The sequence below is a fragment of the Chrysoperla carnea genome, chromosome 4 (assembly GCF_905475395.1).
Source record: "Chrysoperla carnea chromosome 4, inChrCarn1.1, whole genome shotgun sequence".
NCBI classification, from domain to species: Eukaryota; Metazoa; Arthropoda; class Insecta; order Neuroptera; family Chrysopidae; genus Chrysoperla; species Chrysoperla carnea.
The window spans coordinates 63,666,888-63,683,991 of NC_058340.1; the positions used below are offsets into that span (position 1 = coordinate 63,666,888).

The 17,104-nt window shown below is 29.9% G+C and overlaps 2 protein-coding genes across 2 annotated transcripts; both read left to right on the forward strand.

Annotated features, from left to right (window-relative positions):
• Positions 1–298: 298 nt before the first annotated feature.
• On the forward strand, positions 299–10,172 carry LOC123298851 (sulfate transporter). The gene is made up of 11 exons (XM_044880946.1): positions 299–501; positions 2,976–3,137; positions 4,006–4,116; positions 4,546–4,715; positions 5,630–5,794; positions 5,867–5,971; positions 6,295–6,428; positions 6,576–6,915; positions 7,437–7,709; positions 8,444–8,813; positions 10,009–10,172. The coding sequence occupies exons 1-11, from the start codon at positions 396–398 to the stop codon at positions 10,170–10,172; spliced, it is 2,100 nt and encodes a 699-aa protein (XP_044736881.1). The 5' UTR covers positions 299–395.
• Positions 10,173–13,538: 3,366 nt separating this feature from the next.
• LOC123298050 lies at positions 13,539–17,104 on the forward strand. The gene is made up of 7 exons (XM_044879939.1): positions 13,539–13,621; positions 13,692–13,755; positions 13,820–13,908; positions 14,265–14,395; positions 14,465–14,621; positions 14,693–14,879; positions 16,138–17,104. The coding sequence occupies exons 1-7, from the start codon at positions 13,581–13,583 to the stop codon at positions 17,098–17,100; spliced, it is 1,632 nt and encodes a 543-aa protein (XP_044735874.1). The 5' UTR covers positions 13,539–13,580; the 3' UTR covers positions 17,101–17,104.

The following is a 17,104-nucleotide window of genomic DNA, read 5'->3' on the forward strand; positions in this document are numbered from 1 at the left end:
ACAATTATTAATAAATTAATAAACACCAAAACACTTTAATTATTTAATTTGTGTTTCGTTTAACTTTAATTTTAATGTGCAATTAAAATTAAAACTGTGCGTTTATCAAGTATATCGAATTGTCAGCCGCATTTTAACTAACAAATCATTTAATCGTCATTAAATTTTAATTAATTAATTTTAAACGATGTGGATACAATCTTACAATTTGTTTTTTTTTTTTTGTCTCAGTATATAAATAAATAAATAATTATTTAATTTTATACTATTTTTTTTATAGAATGCGTAATAAAAATAAATATTCAAAAAAATAATTTCTAAATAAAATTTTGTGATTGGGTGGGTTTTAATTATTTATTGTATAAAAATAATTTAAAATAAACTTTTCATTAAAAATGATGGACGGTGTATCGTTAAATCAACAGTTTTCTGTGAATCGTATTGTTTATAATCAAGAATTATTAAATTCAGCGGTTGAATATCAAAAACCAGAATCAAATCGTAAGTAAAATATTGAATCGTATGGTTTTATTTTTTTGTTTTAATTTTAAAAATTGAATTTTTTACTCCCCAGTCGTATATTGATCTACAAGATTACAAGATAATTTCTTTCCTTTCCTAAGATAATTCTTTTTAAGAATATCGACTAATTTACAAATTTTTATATATAGATAATGTGTGGAGCCTGTATAGATAATTTGTGGCGCTCACTTTTTTTAAAACTTTTAAATGAAGTAATTATTTCTCGATTAATTAAAAAAATAATCATTTCATTCAATAAAACTAATTTCATAAATAATTATGTCTGATAATTTATTTTTTAATTTAACGCATTCGTGTGCCGATGATATTAATTTATCAAACTAATTAATCAACTTTTACATTAATTAATAAGCTATAATAATTACTTATATGATAACTTTTTTCAATTATATCTTTATTCATAGTAGTGCATATACGGGAACTTGTTATACAAATTTTTTCAGGTAAAAACGGGAACTTGTTATACAAATTTTGTCGTAAAATCATTCACCAAAATAATTTTAATCAATTTTAATTTATAATACTTTTTGAATGCAAAGTACTGGCCTCGGGCTTCAACGCAGAGAAGGAATCCATTATTAAACTTCTGACAAAAATTACTGATGAATTAGGACATTATCAGAGAATTCAGTATTAAAAATTCAAAAAAAACATTATTCCAGTCATTAAAGTATACGCTACAAATTGTAATATCTTACTTTAAATAAGAAACGAAAAAAAAGCTAGTAATACGGCCGGTGAGTGGGTTTTCGCTCCACGAAAACGGCCAATGATTTTCGCCATGCCCACATTTACTATAAAAACTTAGGATACCAAAAAGTTAAATCCGGTGCTGATTGTTTCCTTCTGTATGAATGTACCAAGGTCTTCTTTTATTATTAACCAAGGTCTGTTTTTCTAATTTTGCAAAAACAAAAATCATAGTGTTGTGATTGGTCTTTTAATTCAATGAATGAAATTACAGTACTGAGTGACGCAAACATATGACATAATTCTAATTTTGTAGCGCCCAATACCTAACTACGATACACCACACAGTTTTTAATGAATTTTTTTACCTCTACTTCTGGAGTCATGTTTTGGAAATTAAAAATTATGTAGTGATTTACAAGCGATCCATCTTGCGAGACAGATAAGTCTTTTCTTGTGAGTTTTTCTCTGAGGGTGTGGTATTTCAAATGGGACTGAATTTCTACAAAAATTCACATTAAAAATTTTTGTATGATAATTTTTATACCCATGAATGTTTTTTTATATATACTTTGCATCCCGAAGTTCTTACGGGAACGTATATTTAAAAATAACTGAAAAAAGGAATGAAAGTCATATAAATATCTCGACTGCGAAACGGGGCTGGGCATAGCTAGTACGTTAACAATTTCAAAAAATGCAATTTTTAATAGTTCAAAATTTTATAGCTCTTGACTAATTTCTTGTTAATCTTATTGCTTACGTTAATATACTTCCTAATGAGATCGGATGTTTTACAACAATTTTGTAAGGATTATGTAATGTTTATGAACTTGAAAGGAGGATATTTACTTTCAAAGTTTTATATTTATTGAAATTTTATCTATATTTTTTGCAAATAATAAATATATTATATTGATTGCTACCAGTGATTATATACAGAGTGCCAATCAAACATAGATGCATAAGTTCATAAACAGTTTATTGATACATTTTTCATCACATATTTGCATAGGAGCTCAGTATCATGAACGGTATCGTGAGATTGATCAATCAATGACTTTTCTCCTAAGATATTTTACAAAATATAAGCTTCTGAAGGTAATCCTTCTTAGTATTATTGCTTATTTTTTAAGTTTTGGCTTCTGATTTATGATCTAAAAACGAGCTACTGGACTTGGTAGCCATTAAGACAATTAATAGATTATTTCAACAACAACAAAAAAATTTTTAATCGTTTAATTGGGGCGAATTGTCGCACTGTATATTTAGATATACCATTATTTATTTGACATTATAAAGACATGTTATTATAATAATATAGTAATAAAATGATTTTTTTATATGATGTATTATAATATGACAATTATAACCGCTGATTCACATAATTTTTATACATTGATAAAATGTTTCAGATAAACTTTCCATTAGATTCAAAGTAATCATTTTATTTTTAATAACAGGTCCGGATTCAGTAGTGGATCCACCCATATGGGCATGATGGGTATGCCCATCACTTAAATAAAATTATGATTTAATAATATTTATAAAAAAAGACAATAAATCGCTTTAAATAGTTAGCGTATTGTTCCTAATTTCATACTAAACCCCCATCTGATAATTTTTGGAAGAATATTATTTCTCTGCTCACACAAGATGTTTGATTTTGCCAAAATTTATAACTATTAAATATTTTACTCCATTTTACGTGTAGCTAATTTGAATTTTCTTTTTCTTTATAGTTTGCAGAGATTTGGCAACAAGATGTGGATCATGCAAACCAGGAAAATTTGTCACACGGACAATACCAGTCTTAGACTGGTTAGTTCATTACAATTGGAAAAGAAATTTAGCAGCAGATATAATCACTGGTTTAACGATAGCCATAATGCATATACCACAAGGTAAAGTAGTTAATCCTTCAGATCAAAGAGCAAGTCCGTAACGAGGGTACATAGCGCCAGTGGCAAGAATTTATGTTGCGCCTAATATATATACATCCAAATTTTATCCAATTATGTAATTTTGAAAAACCCAGTATGTCATCCTACTAAATTTGGGTCATACTTTTCAAATTTATTATCAAAATTAACCTAGCTCTAATAGATTTTAAGAATTTGGAGTCCTGGTCCCGGAATTAAGCACATTAGTGATAGCTATGGAAAAATTGACATCACAGCTGAAAAGAATGACCTAAAATTAGTGGGTTTCAAAAAAAATCCAATAATATCGGATCAAATTTGCCTGTGTTATCAAAAAAATTGAATTTTTTAACTTTATGACGTCATTAGAATCCAAAAAAATTAATTTTGCTCTATCACATTCAAATTTTATCCAATTTTGATCAACCAAATATGTAATCCTACTAAATTTGGGTCATACTTTTCAAATTTATTATCAAAATTAATCTAGCTCTAATAGATTTCAAGAATGTGGAGTACTGGCCACTGAATTAAGCACAATAGTGATAGCTATCGAAAAATTGACATCACAGCTGAAAAGAATGACCCAAAATTAGTGGGTTTCAAAAAAAATTCCAATAATATCGGATCAAATTGGCCTGTGCTATCAAAAAAATCAAATTTTTTAACTTAATGACGTCATCAGAATCAAAAAAATTTAATTTTAATTTTGTTTTAACGCGATCATTTAAAAATTTAACGAATAGTTCCCCAGATGACAAAATTGTTTCTTCTTGTCACGTTTTTTTATTTACGACTCTACCCTAGTCTGTTTTGAATTTAATTTTAATTTCTTCTGAATTTTCCCTAGGTATGGCATATGCAATGTTAGGTAATGTCCCACCTGTGGTGGGTTTATATATGGGCCTCTTTCCAGTATTTATATATTTTATATTTGGTACTTCAAAACATGTATCAATGGGTAAGTATTTTTTACCTTACAATTCTAAAGTCACGTACAGATAATTTGATTCGCCCTACTGTGGCCCTGTATATCACATCAAATAGCAATCGATGCCCCTTCGATATTTTTCTACCTCGTTCGAATTGAAAACCTTACAGAGTAAAATAAAAAAAATTCAGTCTACAATCTCCAGACTTAATTCAAGAAATAACTGTAAATACTGTCTTGATACTCGAAAATATTTAATTACTGCCATTTCAGGAAGTTTTTTAAGCACTTATTGTTACCTATGTAAGTTTATTTATAAATAATGATAATAGTCCATTTTTAACATATTTGTGTATACTATTTGAATACGGATCCCAAAAATCCTTTTTAAATATTTAAAAATCTACATCCAAATGTTTAATTTGCTTAAACTTTATTCGAACTATTTTTTTTTTCTAGGTACATTTGCCATTGTATGCTTAATGACAGGAAAAGTAGTTAATAATTATGCTACACCTTCTCATGGTAGCTTATTTTCTAATAGCACGGTGATGGAACTGGATCCGCAACCTTTATATACACCTATAGAGGTTGGATCGACTGTTTGTCTAATGACAGGTGTGATATATGTAAGTAGACCCAAAATATCTATTTTTTAAGTAATTAAAGTTATGTAAAAGTTTTTAAATAATATGAATTATCCAAATTTTAATATTCAACAAAAATTACGTCCTTGATAGCTTGCTAATTAAAAAAAATTGATTATATTGAAAGGTTTTTACTAATTTTAATTGGTTTCAAACATGGATTCAAGTAGGTAATTAAATAATTTAAGACTTTGATCATGACAAGACAAAAATTGAAAATCATGACAAGATAAAAGCTGAAAATCGAATACAGTTACCTACTCTATTGACTATACCTATAGTATTTTAGCTAAATCGGAATTCAACAAATTTCCCAATTTTTTTACACTTTCTTTTGGTGATATTTCCCCTCGCATACGATTTTCATCGATATCTATGTCAGAAACTACTCTCCAATTGTCTAGACGTCAAATGTACCCATTTTTTTGGATAAAAATTACTCTAGAAAATAATTTTTATCCAAATCGGAGATTACAAAATTTTCCCGACTTCTAGTAATTTTCTCAAGGAATTTTGAAAAAATTGAGAAAATCAGAACAAAAACTTTGTTTCGAAATTTGGCGAAACTTTGTTTATAGTGTAATTTTGACACAAAATATACAAAAATCGGGTTCATTTAAGGATAGGTTGAGTGATTTTTCGGATATCTTCTAAATTGCTGAATGAAATTCTTTTATTTTGGTGCGATTCTGGACTCTAGATAACCATCTACTTGTCAACTGAGCTTTTTTGTATTTTTGGGGTCCTAATTATTCCAAGTCATTCAAAGACAAGAAAATCGAACGCCTAAGGCCTCCTTACTATGTATAAGAACCCTAATAGGCTTGCTCTTTGCCTATTGCCAAAGGAATTGCCTATGAATAGTAAAATATATAAAAAAAATTGTTTTATTTCAGTTAGTAATGTATGTATTTCGACTAGGAATTATTAGTACATTACTTTCGGAGACACTAGTTAATGGATTTATTACGGGTGCCGCCGTCCAAGTTGTTGCATCGCAAATGAAAGACTTCTTTGGTATTAAAATACCAGCAAGTAATGGAATGTTCACAGTTGTCCATGTAAGTTTAAATTAAAACTATTTTCAAATTTAGAAAATGAAACTAAATATGATTTTTTTTTTTTTTTTTTAGACTTTTGTACATCTAGTTACGGGAATCACCACAATTAATACGACTGCAACAATTATTTCATTAATTACTGTGATTGTTTTAATAATTAATAATGAATTACTTAAGGTAAGAATCGAAATCAATTTGTTGTTTGATAATTAGGATCACATTGAAGCATTGCTTTTTTGTGTTGAGTCACGTGGTACCAAGACAATATTTTCGTTCCTGCTTACTGAAAATAGACAAATTATCAAATAGATAAGTTAGATTAGATGCGAAATAATTCCAAGGAACCACCCAAGTAAGATAAGTTGCAGTGAGAAAGTCTGGGGTGTATGCCAATATGTTTTGACAAAATCACGGCTTAAATATAACCATTGGGACTGCAAAGTGGGGGAAAAAATAAACTAATCTTCGTAGTATTTTAAAGCTGCACATTTCTTTTTCAGCCATGGGTTAGTAAACGCTCTATAATTCCAATTCCAATCGAATTAATTGCGGTTGTTGTTGGTACTACAGCATCAGTTTATGGTCATTTGCCAGAAAAATATGGTATTGCAGTTGTGGGTGAAATTCCTACTGGGTAAGTAATATTCAAACACAGAAATGAAAGACTTTTTAAGTTATTCGTTAAGTTAATTTAAATTTTTTTTCTGGAATTATTCTTTTAATTCCTGAATTGTTATTACACTTTTTGCGATCTGTATAAAAATTATTGAAATATTTTCAGATTTCCTGTTCCTGAATTACCACGTATGGACTTAGTAAGCAGTATTATGTTCGATAGTTTTACAATTGCCATTGTTGGCTACACAATTTCATTATCGATGGCGTTAATATTTGCACAACAATTAACATATGAAGTGGATGCTAATCAAGAATTATTAGCAATGGGCTTGGGTAATGTATTTGGATCATTTTTCTCATGTTTACCATTTTCTGCGTCGTTATCACGATCCACAATCCAAAAGAATGTTGGTGGTAAAACTCAGTTGGCATCAGTATTTTCCTGTATGATACTTGTGGTGGTGCTTTTATGGATTGCACCATTTTTTGAAGCTTTACCAAAGGTATGAATAAACTTTTCTTAGTAGTGAAACCCATAGTCTTCAATATTGATTATTGTGAAAATAGTTGAGCATTGGACCAGGGTCCTAGCTATTTAGCCGTTCCGTGCAAAAATACTATTGGCCACTCAAAATGGCGGTTGCCTGGCTTGCCTCCCCCTGGATCAACCATGGACCTAGCTTGAAAACCATAAATAGCTCAGTCATGTATCAGCATTGAACGATATAACATTGTTTTAAGGGTGCCAGATATGCTTCTGGCTAGCAAACTAAGGCTTGGAGTTGGCCCATCGAGAAGTTTGGCACTTTTTACTTGGATAGATTTTTATTAATAGCCACACTTTTGAAACATCGTGTCGAACTTAATACTGCGAGCCTGAAACATTTTTTGTTTTATGGAAATTTAAAAAGGGGTGAAAATCGAGAAGAACTAATATTTGGGTCCCATCTATTTGATCCTCTCAAGCGTTTATAGCTATGCCTAAGACCAACACCATTGTAAATATTTCTCGTTTATTTTTCAGTGTATATTGGCCAGTATTATTTTAGTTGCATTAAAATCAATGTTAATGCAAGCTACTGAACTCGTACGATTTTGGAAACTAAGTAAATTCGATGCAAGTATATGGATTATCACATTTGTGTCATGTGTTGTATTAGATATTGATGTTGGCTTATTGATTGGTGTTATTATATCACTAACTGTCATCTTCATCCAAGGAATAAAACCGTACACATGTTTATTGGGTGCTGTTACTGATACCGATTTATATTTGGACATAAATCGTTACAAAGGCGTAAGTAATTTAAATAGTACCTTCTACCCACTCCTTGATTCGTCCCGAAATTTGACATACATTTTTATGTCGAAGTTAGAGAGTTTATCAAAGATTGACTGGCCCAAGAGGGTAAATATTTTCATGCGTAGAGGTAAATAGTGACCTAGAAAGAGTCGTTATTTCCTCATACTCCTGTTTGCATACTCCTGAGGCACAGAAAATCTGCCCTTCCTGTCCCACAGACTTTCTATTCTACGAATTATAATTATGTTAAGTACTAGGAAAAGAGGACAATTTCCTCAGAACTTCTGTCTGGCGACTTTATCAATACTCGCAGGAGAGTGAATCATTTTTTACCGAGAGTTAGATTGTGATTTCTCTATTGAAACTCCTGGCGTACTGGCATTCTAATCTCTACAGATTGTTCCCTCCCCTCCGAACAGTAATGACCGTTTTATTAAATAAAGTCCTACGAAGAGAGGTTAAATAATATCTTCGAAATTTTGATTCTAACTGGCTGTATTTGCCTAGAAGTTTCATCAGTGCGTTTTCTCTCCATCTTTATTGACTTTTCTTTGGACTCCGCATAAAGAAATTCATTTAGGTAGCTCGAATTCAAAACTTTTTCCTTGGTAATGTTTGTGTCCGATGACTTGCCATTTTTTGCTAGCGATAGCTCTAGATTTCCTTTAAAAAATTTTTAAATTGAAGAATGCTTGAACTAAAGTTATTTCTTTTGTTTTTTTTCACAGACTGCAGAAATACCTGGTGTCAAAATATTCCATTATTCTGGTCAATTAAATTTCGCATCACGTGCATACTTTAAATCTGAATTATATCGACAAATAAATTTGAATCCACAAAATGAATTATTACGACGTAAGAAAATGGATAAACTAAAAGAGAAATTAAATTATACAACAGCTACTATTACTGGATTGGAAAATAATAATCTGGAGAAAAAACAAAAAGCCATACAAATACCAGTTGCGAAATTGTATTATTTAATTATTGATTTTTCTGCATTAAGTTATATTGATCCGTCTGGTGTGGCAACTGTTGTTGGTATTTGTGAAGAATTTAATAAAATTGGTGTTCCTGTTTTAATTTCTGGCTGTTCAGGTATAACAATTTTTTTTTTACATTTTCTTTCAATTCTGAGTTGAGCTCTTTTCGACCCCTAAAATGTTTTTCGATTTTGATCATGTGATAAAAATTTGCCAAATTTGATCCGATATGTAAAATTTAACCAAAACTACAACCTTGGCTTATCAAGTATAGATTCAGAATATTTTTCGAAGCGTACAACTTGACATTGGGCCTTTGGTTTACTTGAAAAAACACGAAAAAACTAGCACAATTTGCGATTGAACGACAAGTTTCTGATATATCGATTGAAATTCCTCCAAAATCTGGCCTCTCGTACTGGATTTTAGACGATTTATCGAAAATTGCAAGTCCAATCGACAAATAGACACGATATTTGCATTTTTTTGAACCAAAATTAGTCTAATAAATTATTTTTATTCAAATCGGAGGAAAAATTCTTGAAAAAAAAATTCGTTTGGAAATTCATCAAACTGGTTTTACATGGTATTTTTGACCCGCCAAAAGAAAAAGGTTCATTAAATGATGGAATGAGTAGTTTTTGAGATATATTCTAAATTTCTCTACGAAAATCTTTAATTTCATACCAATTCTGGAGATACCTCGAAAAATACTAATCTAACCATCAAATGAGCTAGATTTTTATTTTATTTGGGTCTTAATTTCTGTAAATAATCCATAGTCACGGAAATCTGGTTGCTTTGTGATTGAACCACAATTTTCTAAGATATTGACTGAAGAAATTGCTACGGGATATTACTCTATGTATTCGATTTTAGTCGATATCTCGGAAACTACTTGATGTCCAAACGTGAAACATTTGCTAAATTTATTTTTTGAGCCAAAATTATTTTTAGAAAAGAACTAGAAACTTCCTAATTGTATATATTCCATTTTTAACCCATGGCGCAAAAAGAGGGGTGTTAAAAGTTTGACCTCTATGTGTTTCTGTCTGTCTGAGGCCCTGTGCCTCTTAAACAGGTGAACCGTTTTGAATGCTGTTTTTTTGTTTAAAATATAATTTGATCGAGAATTTTTTTAGCTATGTTTCAAGAAAATCTAAGGGCGGGGGAAGGGTCAGTTTTTTAAATTTTGTAAATTTCACTTGCATCCAATTGTTTTATTTATTATATTGGCAAAGTGTCTGCCAATTATTTGCTAATTACTTAAAAATATACCAATTATTATTAAAAAAATTTTCTTTCCTCAGGTCCAGTTTATGAAAAATTTGTAAAATGTACAACATTTGATAAAAAAGAATGTTCATTATTAAAAGTATTTCCAACAGTTCATGATGCTGTACAAAGTATAAAACCATTAGGTAAATTATTAATGCAAGACAATGAAAGTGATACTAATATAATTAATTTATGATACATTTTTAATTTAATTTAATTTAATTTAATTATTTGTATTTTTAATTAATTAGTTGTACATTATTATTATTATTTTAATATTTATTGATGACGAAAAAAGAAAAACAACAAACTGTGTATAGTGTGATAATAATTATAATTAATTAAAAAATAAATATATAATTATTTTTGTATATTATACTTAAGCGTAATGTTTTATTAAAGAAATTTTTAATTAAGATATTCTTTAAAAATTGTCTTCTTTCTTATTTATTTGTTTTATATCCTGTTCTGTCTTTCTCGTTTACCATTCGTTGGGCATAAAGCCTATGTACCGTGAAATTTCGAAGACCTGCCATGAAAATATTTATGAAAGAAGTTCGAATGTTTGAGCAAGTACGGTGAATGTTAGGTCAACTCAGTATGTAAGGTAATTTTGCCCTTAAAAAAATTTCAAAAATCGGGAAATTTTTTTATCTCAAATTTCGATAAAACTCAGAATATAAGGTAATTTTGACCCAAAAAGTACAAAAATCGGGTGCATTTGATGACTGGTCGAATAATTTTTTAGATACGGATTAAAATCGATCCAAATATTGCGATATCTCAGAAACTCTGCATCCAATCATTAAATTAACCTAATTTTTATACTTTTTGGATCAAAATTACCCTTTCCACCGAGTTTCATCAAATTCCAAAACAAAAAACTTTTTTGCGTTTTTCTCGATTTTTTCAAAGGGGTACTTAAAAAAATTGCAAAAATTTGATAATTTTTTTTAATCTCCAATTTTGATAAAACTCGGTATATAAGGTAATTTTTACCCCAAAAGTACAAAAATCGGGTGCATTTGATGACTGGTCGAATAGTTTTTGAGATACGGACTAAGATCCATCCAAATAGATCCAGAAACTCTTAGGTTGCGGGTTCGAATCCAGACAGCCGCAGTGTGAACAATTATAAAATAATGGATTGGTAGAATTGATCACATTGTCGTCGCTTGAATAAGAACGACGTAAGCGACTCCACCTACATCATAAATGTAATTGTATAAATGGATAAAGTTGAATAAATAAAGATTAACAAATAATGATGGGGGTGGCCTCTGTTATAGGCGTATAGGTCAGAGAAACGGAGGTTAAACTTCATTATTATCATTATTATATTACATTATTCTTTTCCTATTATTTTGTTACATTCCAGAAATTTAAAAATAATTGTAAATATTTAATATAAATATTGTTTTTATTCCATTATCTATTGAGCACTTCAATTTTGCGTATGTTTTAAAGCCACGCCGGCACGATAAATAGCATTGTATTATTATTTATACAAGATGGAGCAGAGATGTGTGCAATCTTGAAAATCATCACCTTAAACTAAAAAAGAAGCATTGTGCGCCTTATATATGGTGAATAACTTTAAGAACCACCTGCAAAATAATCTATGCCTAGATGAATGCCATGTTATTGAAATTAAAACTTATAAGGAATTAAACTGCATTTACTAAATTATAATTATCGGGTATACCCGAATTCACTATAGTTAGTAGATAATTTGGAAAAATTGATGGAATTTTTTTTCAAAGGGTTTTCAAAATCACACACTTCTCTACACTACCCTGTACAATAATTCATTTATTATTGTGCTTATCATATTTCATGATTATAATTTGTAACAAAATTACATGCTTTTGTAATTACTGATAAAAGATCATCAATATTTAGGAACCTAACACTATTTACTATCAATTAATTGGGTAAATTTATTATAGTCCAACTTTAAAGGTAGGTTTATGTTTACAAAAGTGGGTAAAATTTTAGTTTATACTCGTCCCTCCTGCAAGGGTTTAAAATTTTCGAGGTAGCGACAGAATAATTTCCTCCAAGAAAACACTTGGATCATATACGACTTTGAACATTCTAGGTCAGAGAAAATCACTACAAATTTTTGTTTCGGAATTTTATAAAAATTTGTTTTTAAGGTAATGTAAAACTGACTTTTTCCTATTACACCCAAACTTTATCCGATCTAAATGGATTTTTTTTCAAACCCACTAATTTTGAGTCAAGATTTTCATCTATGATATTACTTTTTCCATAATTCAACATTGACCGAAATATCGAGGTCAGGACCTCAATATCTTCAAGCTTTTTATAGGTAGGTTAAATTTGACCACAAACTTGAAAATTATGACCCAAATTTAGTATAATTCCATACTTGGTTTATCAAAATTGGATTTATTTTGGATGTAATAAGGTAAAGTTAAATTTTTTTTATTTTAATGACGTCATTGAGTTCACAAAACTGATTTTTTTCATAATAAACCCAAACTTTGTTCGATCAGAATGGAATTTTTTCAGAAACGTACTAATTTTGGGTCAAACTTTTTATCTATGATGTTAGTTTTTCACTAAAATTAACAACTGACCGAAATATCGAGGCCAGGACCCCAATATCTTCAAACAAATAGGTAGGTTATATTTGACCATAAATTTGAAAATTATGACCCAAATTTAGTATAATTCTATACTTGGTTTATCAGAATTGTGATAGAGCAAAGTTAAATTTTTTGGAACTTAATGACGTCATTGAGTTCAAAAAACTGATTTATTTCATAAACACCCAAACTTTATCCGATCTAAATGGACTTTTTACTCAAATCCAGTAATTTTAGGTCAAACTTTTCATTTTCGTTATCATTTTTACGCTAAGATTCATCATTGTGTGAAATATCAGAACTAGTACCCCTCAGTCAAAGGGACTCAATTTTTTTACTTTTCGATTCAAAATGATTTTCCAGAACAATAAAATTTGTTGGATTTTTGTAACTTTCTTAAAAGCGATCAATAGGAAAAATGGGGTGTAAAAACACCCCCTTTTTTGTTCCGAACTTAAAAAATATTTGGGTAATAATAACTTAACAAAGCACTCTTTTCTTCATTTCAATAAAAAAAAATTCCTTTCATTTACTCGTCTCCTGCGTGATGTTTATTGTTAATTTTAAAATGTGAATGTGCCTTTAACAAGAAGCATAATTTGATACAATTATTACAAATATTTTAAAATTTTTAAAGACGAATTTATTTGATAATCATTTCTTCCATAATAGTTTTAATCTAGAATAATGACTAAAAAGTGAATCCTTCTAAAAATAATATCTTATCAATTAAAAAAAAAATTAAACCATTAAAGTTATCAATAGTTCCAATAAAAATAATTGTTTGCTGATTTTGTTCACTTATGAGTTCATTGAAAAAAATTTAAAACAGAAATAAATATTACAACAAATAAACTAAAAAAATTCTTTCAACATATTTCATTTGTTTAAAAATTATCTGTCATGCTAAAACAATAAGTTTATTCAAAAATGTCATTCATTTTAATAATACGTAATAATTTATACCATTTTTTATTTATTTTCTGATTATGAAATGTACAAAAATGACAACGATTCCTGTAAATCCTCGGTAAGTTTTTTGGGGCTTTTTATCTTCCATATGTGGGAAAATTTATTAAAGTGTTTGATCTTTTGCATAGTCTTCCATTTGGTGTGCGATTATCAGAGATATGTGCTGATGGAACGTTACATCCTGGCTTACGGGTAAATATGATTAATGATTTTTTTTTTCGAAAATTTCTAAGATATTTTACATTATTATTCGTAGGATTTATTTTTGAAGGCGTATTTGAATATTGCGGATGATACAATCAGTGAAAATAATGAATTTGATAACTACATGCAAAAAGCATTAAGGTAAGCAAACTAACATTGATTGTAGGAGATAACGGCCGACCTTTTATAAGGGGGGAATTTGTTCTCCTTAAATTATGTAGCATCCCAAGCAGGAAGGAAATTCCATGTCCTTAAATCCTAAGGACATCCTATAATTTAACCAAACCTGATGTGACATCATAAGTTGGGACTTTCGGGAATTACCTTGATTAATTTTCCAGTATTACTCAGTATATGTGTAAGAACCAGCCACTCTCCATCCCTCTCAATCTTTCCAAAAATTCTCCCGTAGATCTGTTTCTCCAACTTTGTTTTTGAGTGCCAATGTCTCAAGCAATGTTCAGAAATGATTTAATTTTTAATTTTTTTGTTTTCAGTTTTGGTGTTGAAGGTCATGGGTCTTTGGATGATAGGCTGTTGCTAAAAGACTATCTAGAAAATGGTTTGTTTATTATTTCACTTAAAACACCACCAGGAGCACCTATCTGGGTAGTTCGACATTTTCTAGGTATGGATGAGAGATATTTGACTTCGATTTTAATCTATACTTTTTCTAACTAAAATTTAATTATAACAGGTAGATTACCAAAGCCTTTACTATCCGAATTCGATCCTTTTTATTTAAATACGACACGACATTCATGGATAGACCTGGCACTCGAATGTCGAAATGGTGTAAAAATGGCAACAAGCCAAGGATATTGTTTGGATAAATTAAAAATGAAAATAGCAACGTAAGTAATATCAATTACTAAATGCCGAGCAAGCAATTTTTTTTCTAAATTATATTTTTTTTTTGTTCTAGGACATTAATACAATTGGAGAAGAGTAACTATTTAGTATTATCTGCATTAATTGGATTAATTCGAAATCTAGGTGCTGGTCGAGACACTTCAAATTCTCGATTAAATAAACGTGTAATATTTACACTTGTATGTTATTTTACGCAAGCGTTATTCTCACGTCCTTTTCGACCTGGATGGGCAACAGAAGTAAGCATTTTAATCAATGTTTTCTTAATCGTTAAAAATGATCAAATTTTGAACCCACTGAAATGTTGGACATGCTTATAATTTACAGCTTATGATCTTTTGTCTAACAGTCTTTAACTTTTTAAGACTCAAAAATGAACTACTATTCGAAGTAGCACTAAGGTGTTCTCTCTACCCAAAACATTTTTGGGTACGCCTGTAGACTCACTTCTTTCTCAACGACAGTGATAGTTCAAAAGGTATTCACGAGATTTTCATTTTTTTAAATTTTGCCATTCCCGGTTCTATTCTGGTATAGATTTCTTGTTGATTCGATTTATGATTAAGCTCCTTACTAGGCCGATTGTTGTCTCTTTCGTACAAAAATTATTTTGCCATTTCATTTGTAGTGAAATGTATCGTGATTTCATCATTATATCCTGCAAGATAGTGCGCTATTTAATCTTTTATGCAGAAAAGAAGGCGTATTTAAATGATCTTTGAAAATGACTGAGCCCGCGTGCAAGTGTCTCAGCCACATCTTGCAAGTTTAGAAACTATAACAGATCAAAACTTCGGTGAAAAAATGTTCGCTGAAGTCCAAAATTATTTACTTTTGTGCGTTGGCTTTTTAAAGAATCTTTTCATTTTTTGTAAAAGGAGCGTCCATAAACTACGTGGCTCAATTTCAGCCTATTTGCAATCCCTCTTTTATCCAGGTAGTCTACCACAGCCATAACTATGATCTCTCCCTTGGATGAAGCGTAGTTTTTTTATTATCAAGTTAAAAAGGCACTTTGGGTGCTTTTATGTACTGTTTCAAAAAATACAAAGTTCCTTTTTAACTTGATAATAAAAAAACTACGCTTCATCCAAGGGAGAGATCATAGTTATGGCTGTGGTAGACTACCTGGATAAAAGAGGGATTGCAAATAGGCTGAAATTGAGCCACGTTTAAAATTAATGTCCATTTATCGTAACTTAAGCTGCAAATTATGTTCATTATGCCAAAAAATTTACACAAAGAAAATTTGGAAGCTTCACTTCATTGCCTTCCTCCTCTTACGTATCTCAGCGTAGCTTTTTAACTAACTCCCATCCCCTCTTGACTAGGTTCACGTGGCTTAGGGTTGCTGCCTAAGAAAGACATGAACTATTTTGGCCTTTTCTTTTTCACTTCATGTAAGGAGAAATACATTGTGATTTCATCATTCTATCCCACAGGATCGTGCGCTATTTAATTTTTTTTTTTGTCATTGGTGATATATTTTTGTTTCAGAATGACCGTCGATTTTATCCATTAATGTTATTCCTAATCTACTATTGGCCAGATATTCGGCACATAATAAACAAATTAAACAGCAATTGTCTAGATGAACATCTATCACTAGGAAAGCCACGCAAGTGTGATTCATTACCCATCAAAACTGAATTCTACAAAGATCATTATCGACATCACCAGAACGACATCAATAAGAAGAAAACGTATAGTTTAGACAGTGGTGGGCGAAAAAATAATTCATCAATTTCAACAACTTCTACCTCAACATCGAAACCTGTGAATTACGACGAAAAAGAGCACACGAGAAAACAATCGAAATCATCGAATAGTAAACCATCGTTAACAACAGAATCTCATTGTCCGATCTTATACAAATGTTGTAATTGTAAAACAATAAATCAAATCGATGCAAAAATAGTACTAAACGCTACAAAATCGAATAATTTAGCAGACGCTGCTACACAATCCGAAGAACTAACTACAACCAATCACGATAAATCGAAAACAACATGTCCATGCAATATTGAAAATTGTATTAATTTAAACGAAATCGATTCATTTGAACAAAACAATATGGCGTTATGTTTATGTACAAATGATATTTCCAAAGAAAATTTTAATACGAATTCAATTAAATGCCAAACGAAAAATATTGAGTTTGGTGAAGATTTATTTAATCGATCACAGGATCAACAATATTTGGATACATTATCAGAAGAGGATACTGCCATAAGTGATTTATCCAGTGAGACGTCAACAACGCTCCCGTCTGATTATAGTAGTGAAGGTAGCTCAAAAAATTTAATAAAAAAATTAAATGTATCGAGTTTACGTAGTAAATTGAAAATGTTTACGGCAAGAAAACAAAGGGAAAAAACACGACCATCGTATAGTGATGAGTTTATGATATATTCAAGAGTAAAATATAAAAAAATTAATAATTTGCAAAAAAATACATAATACT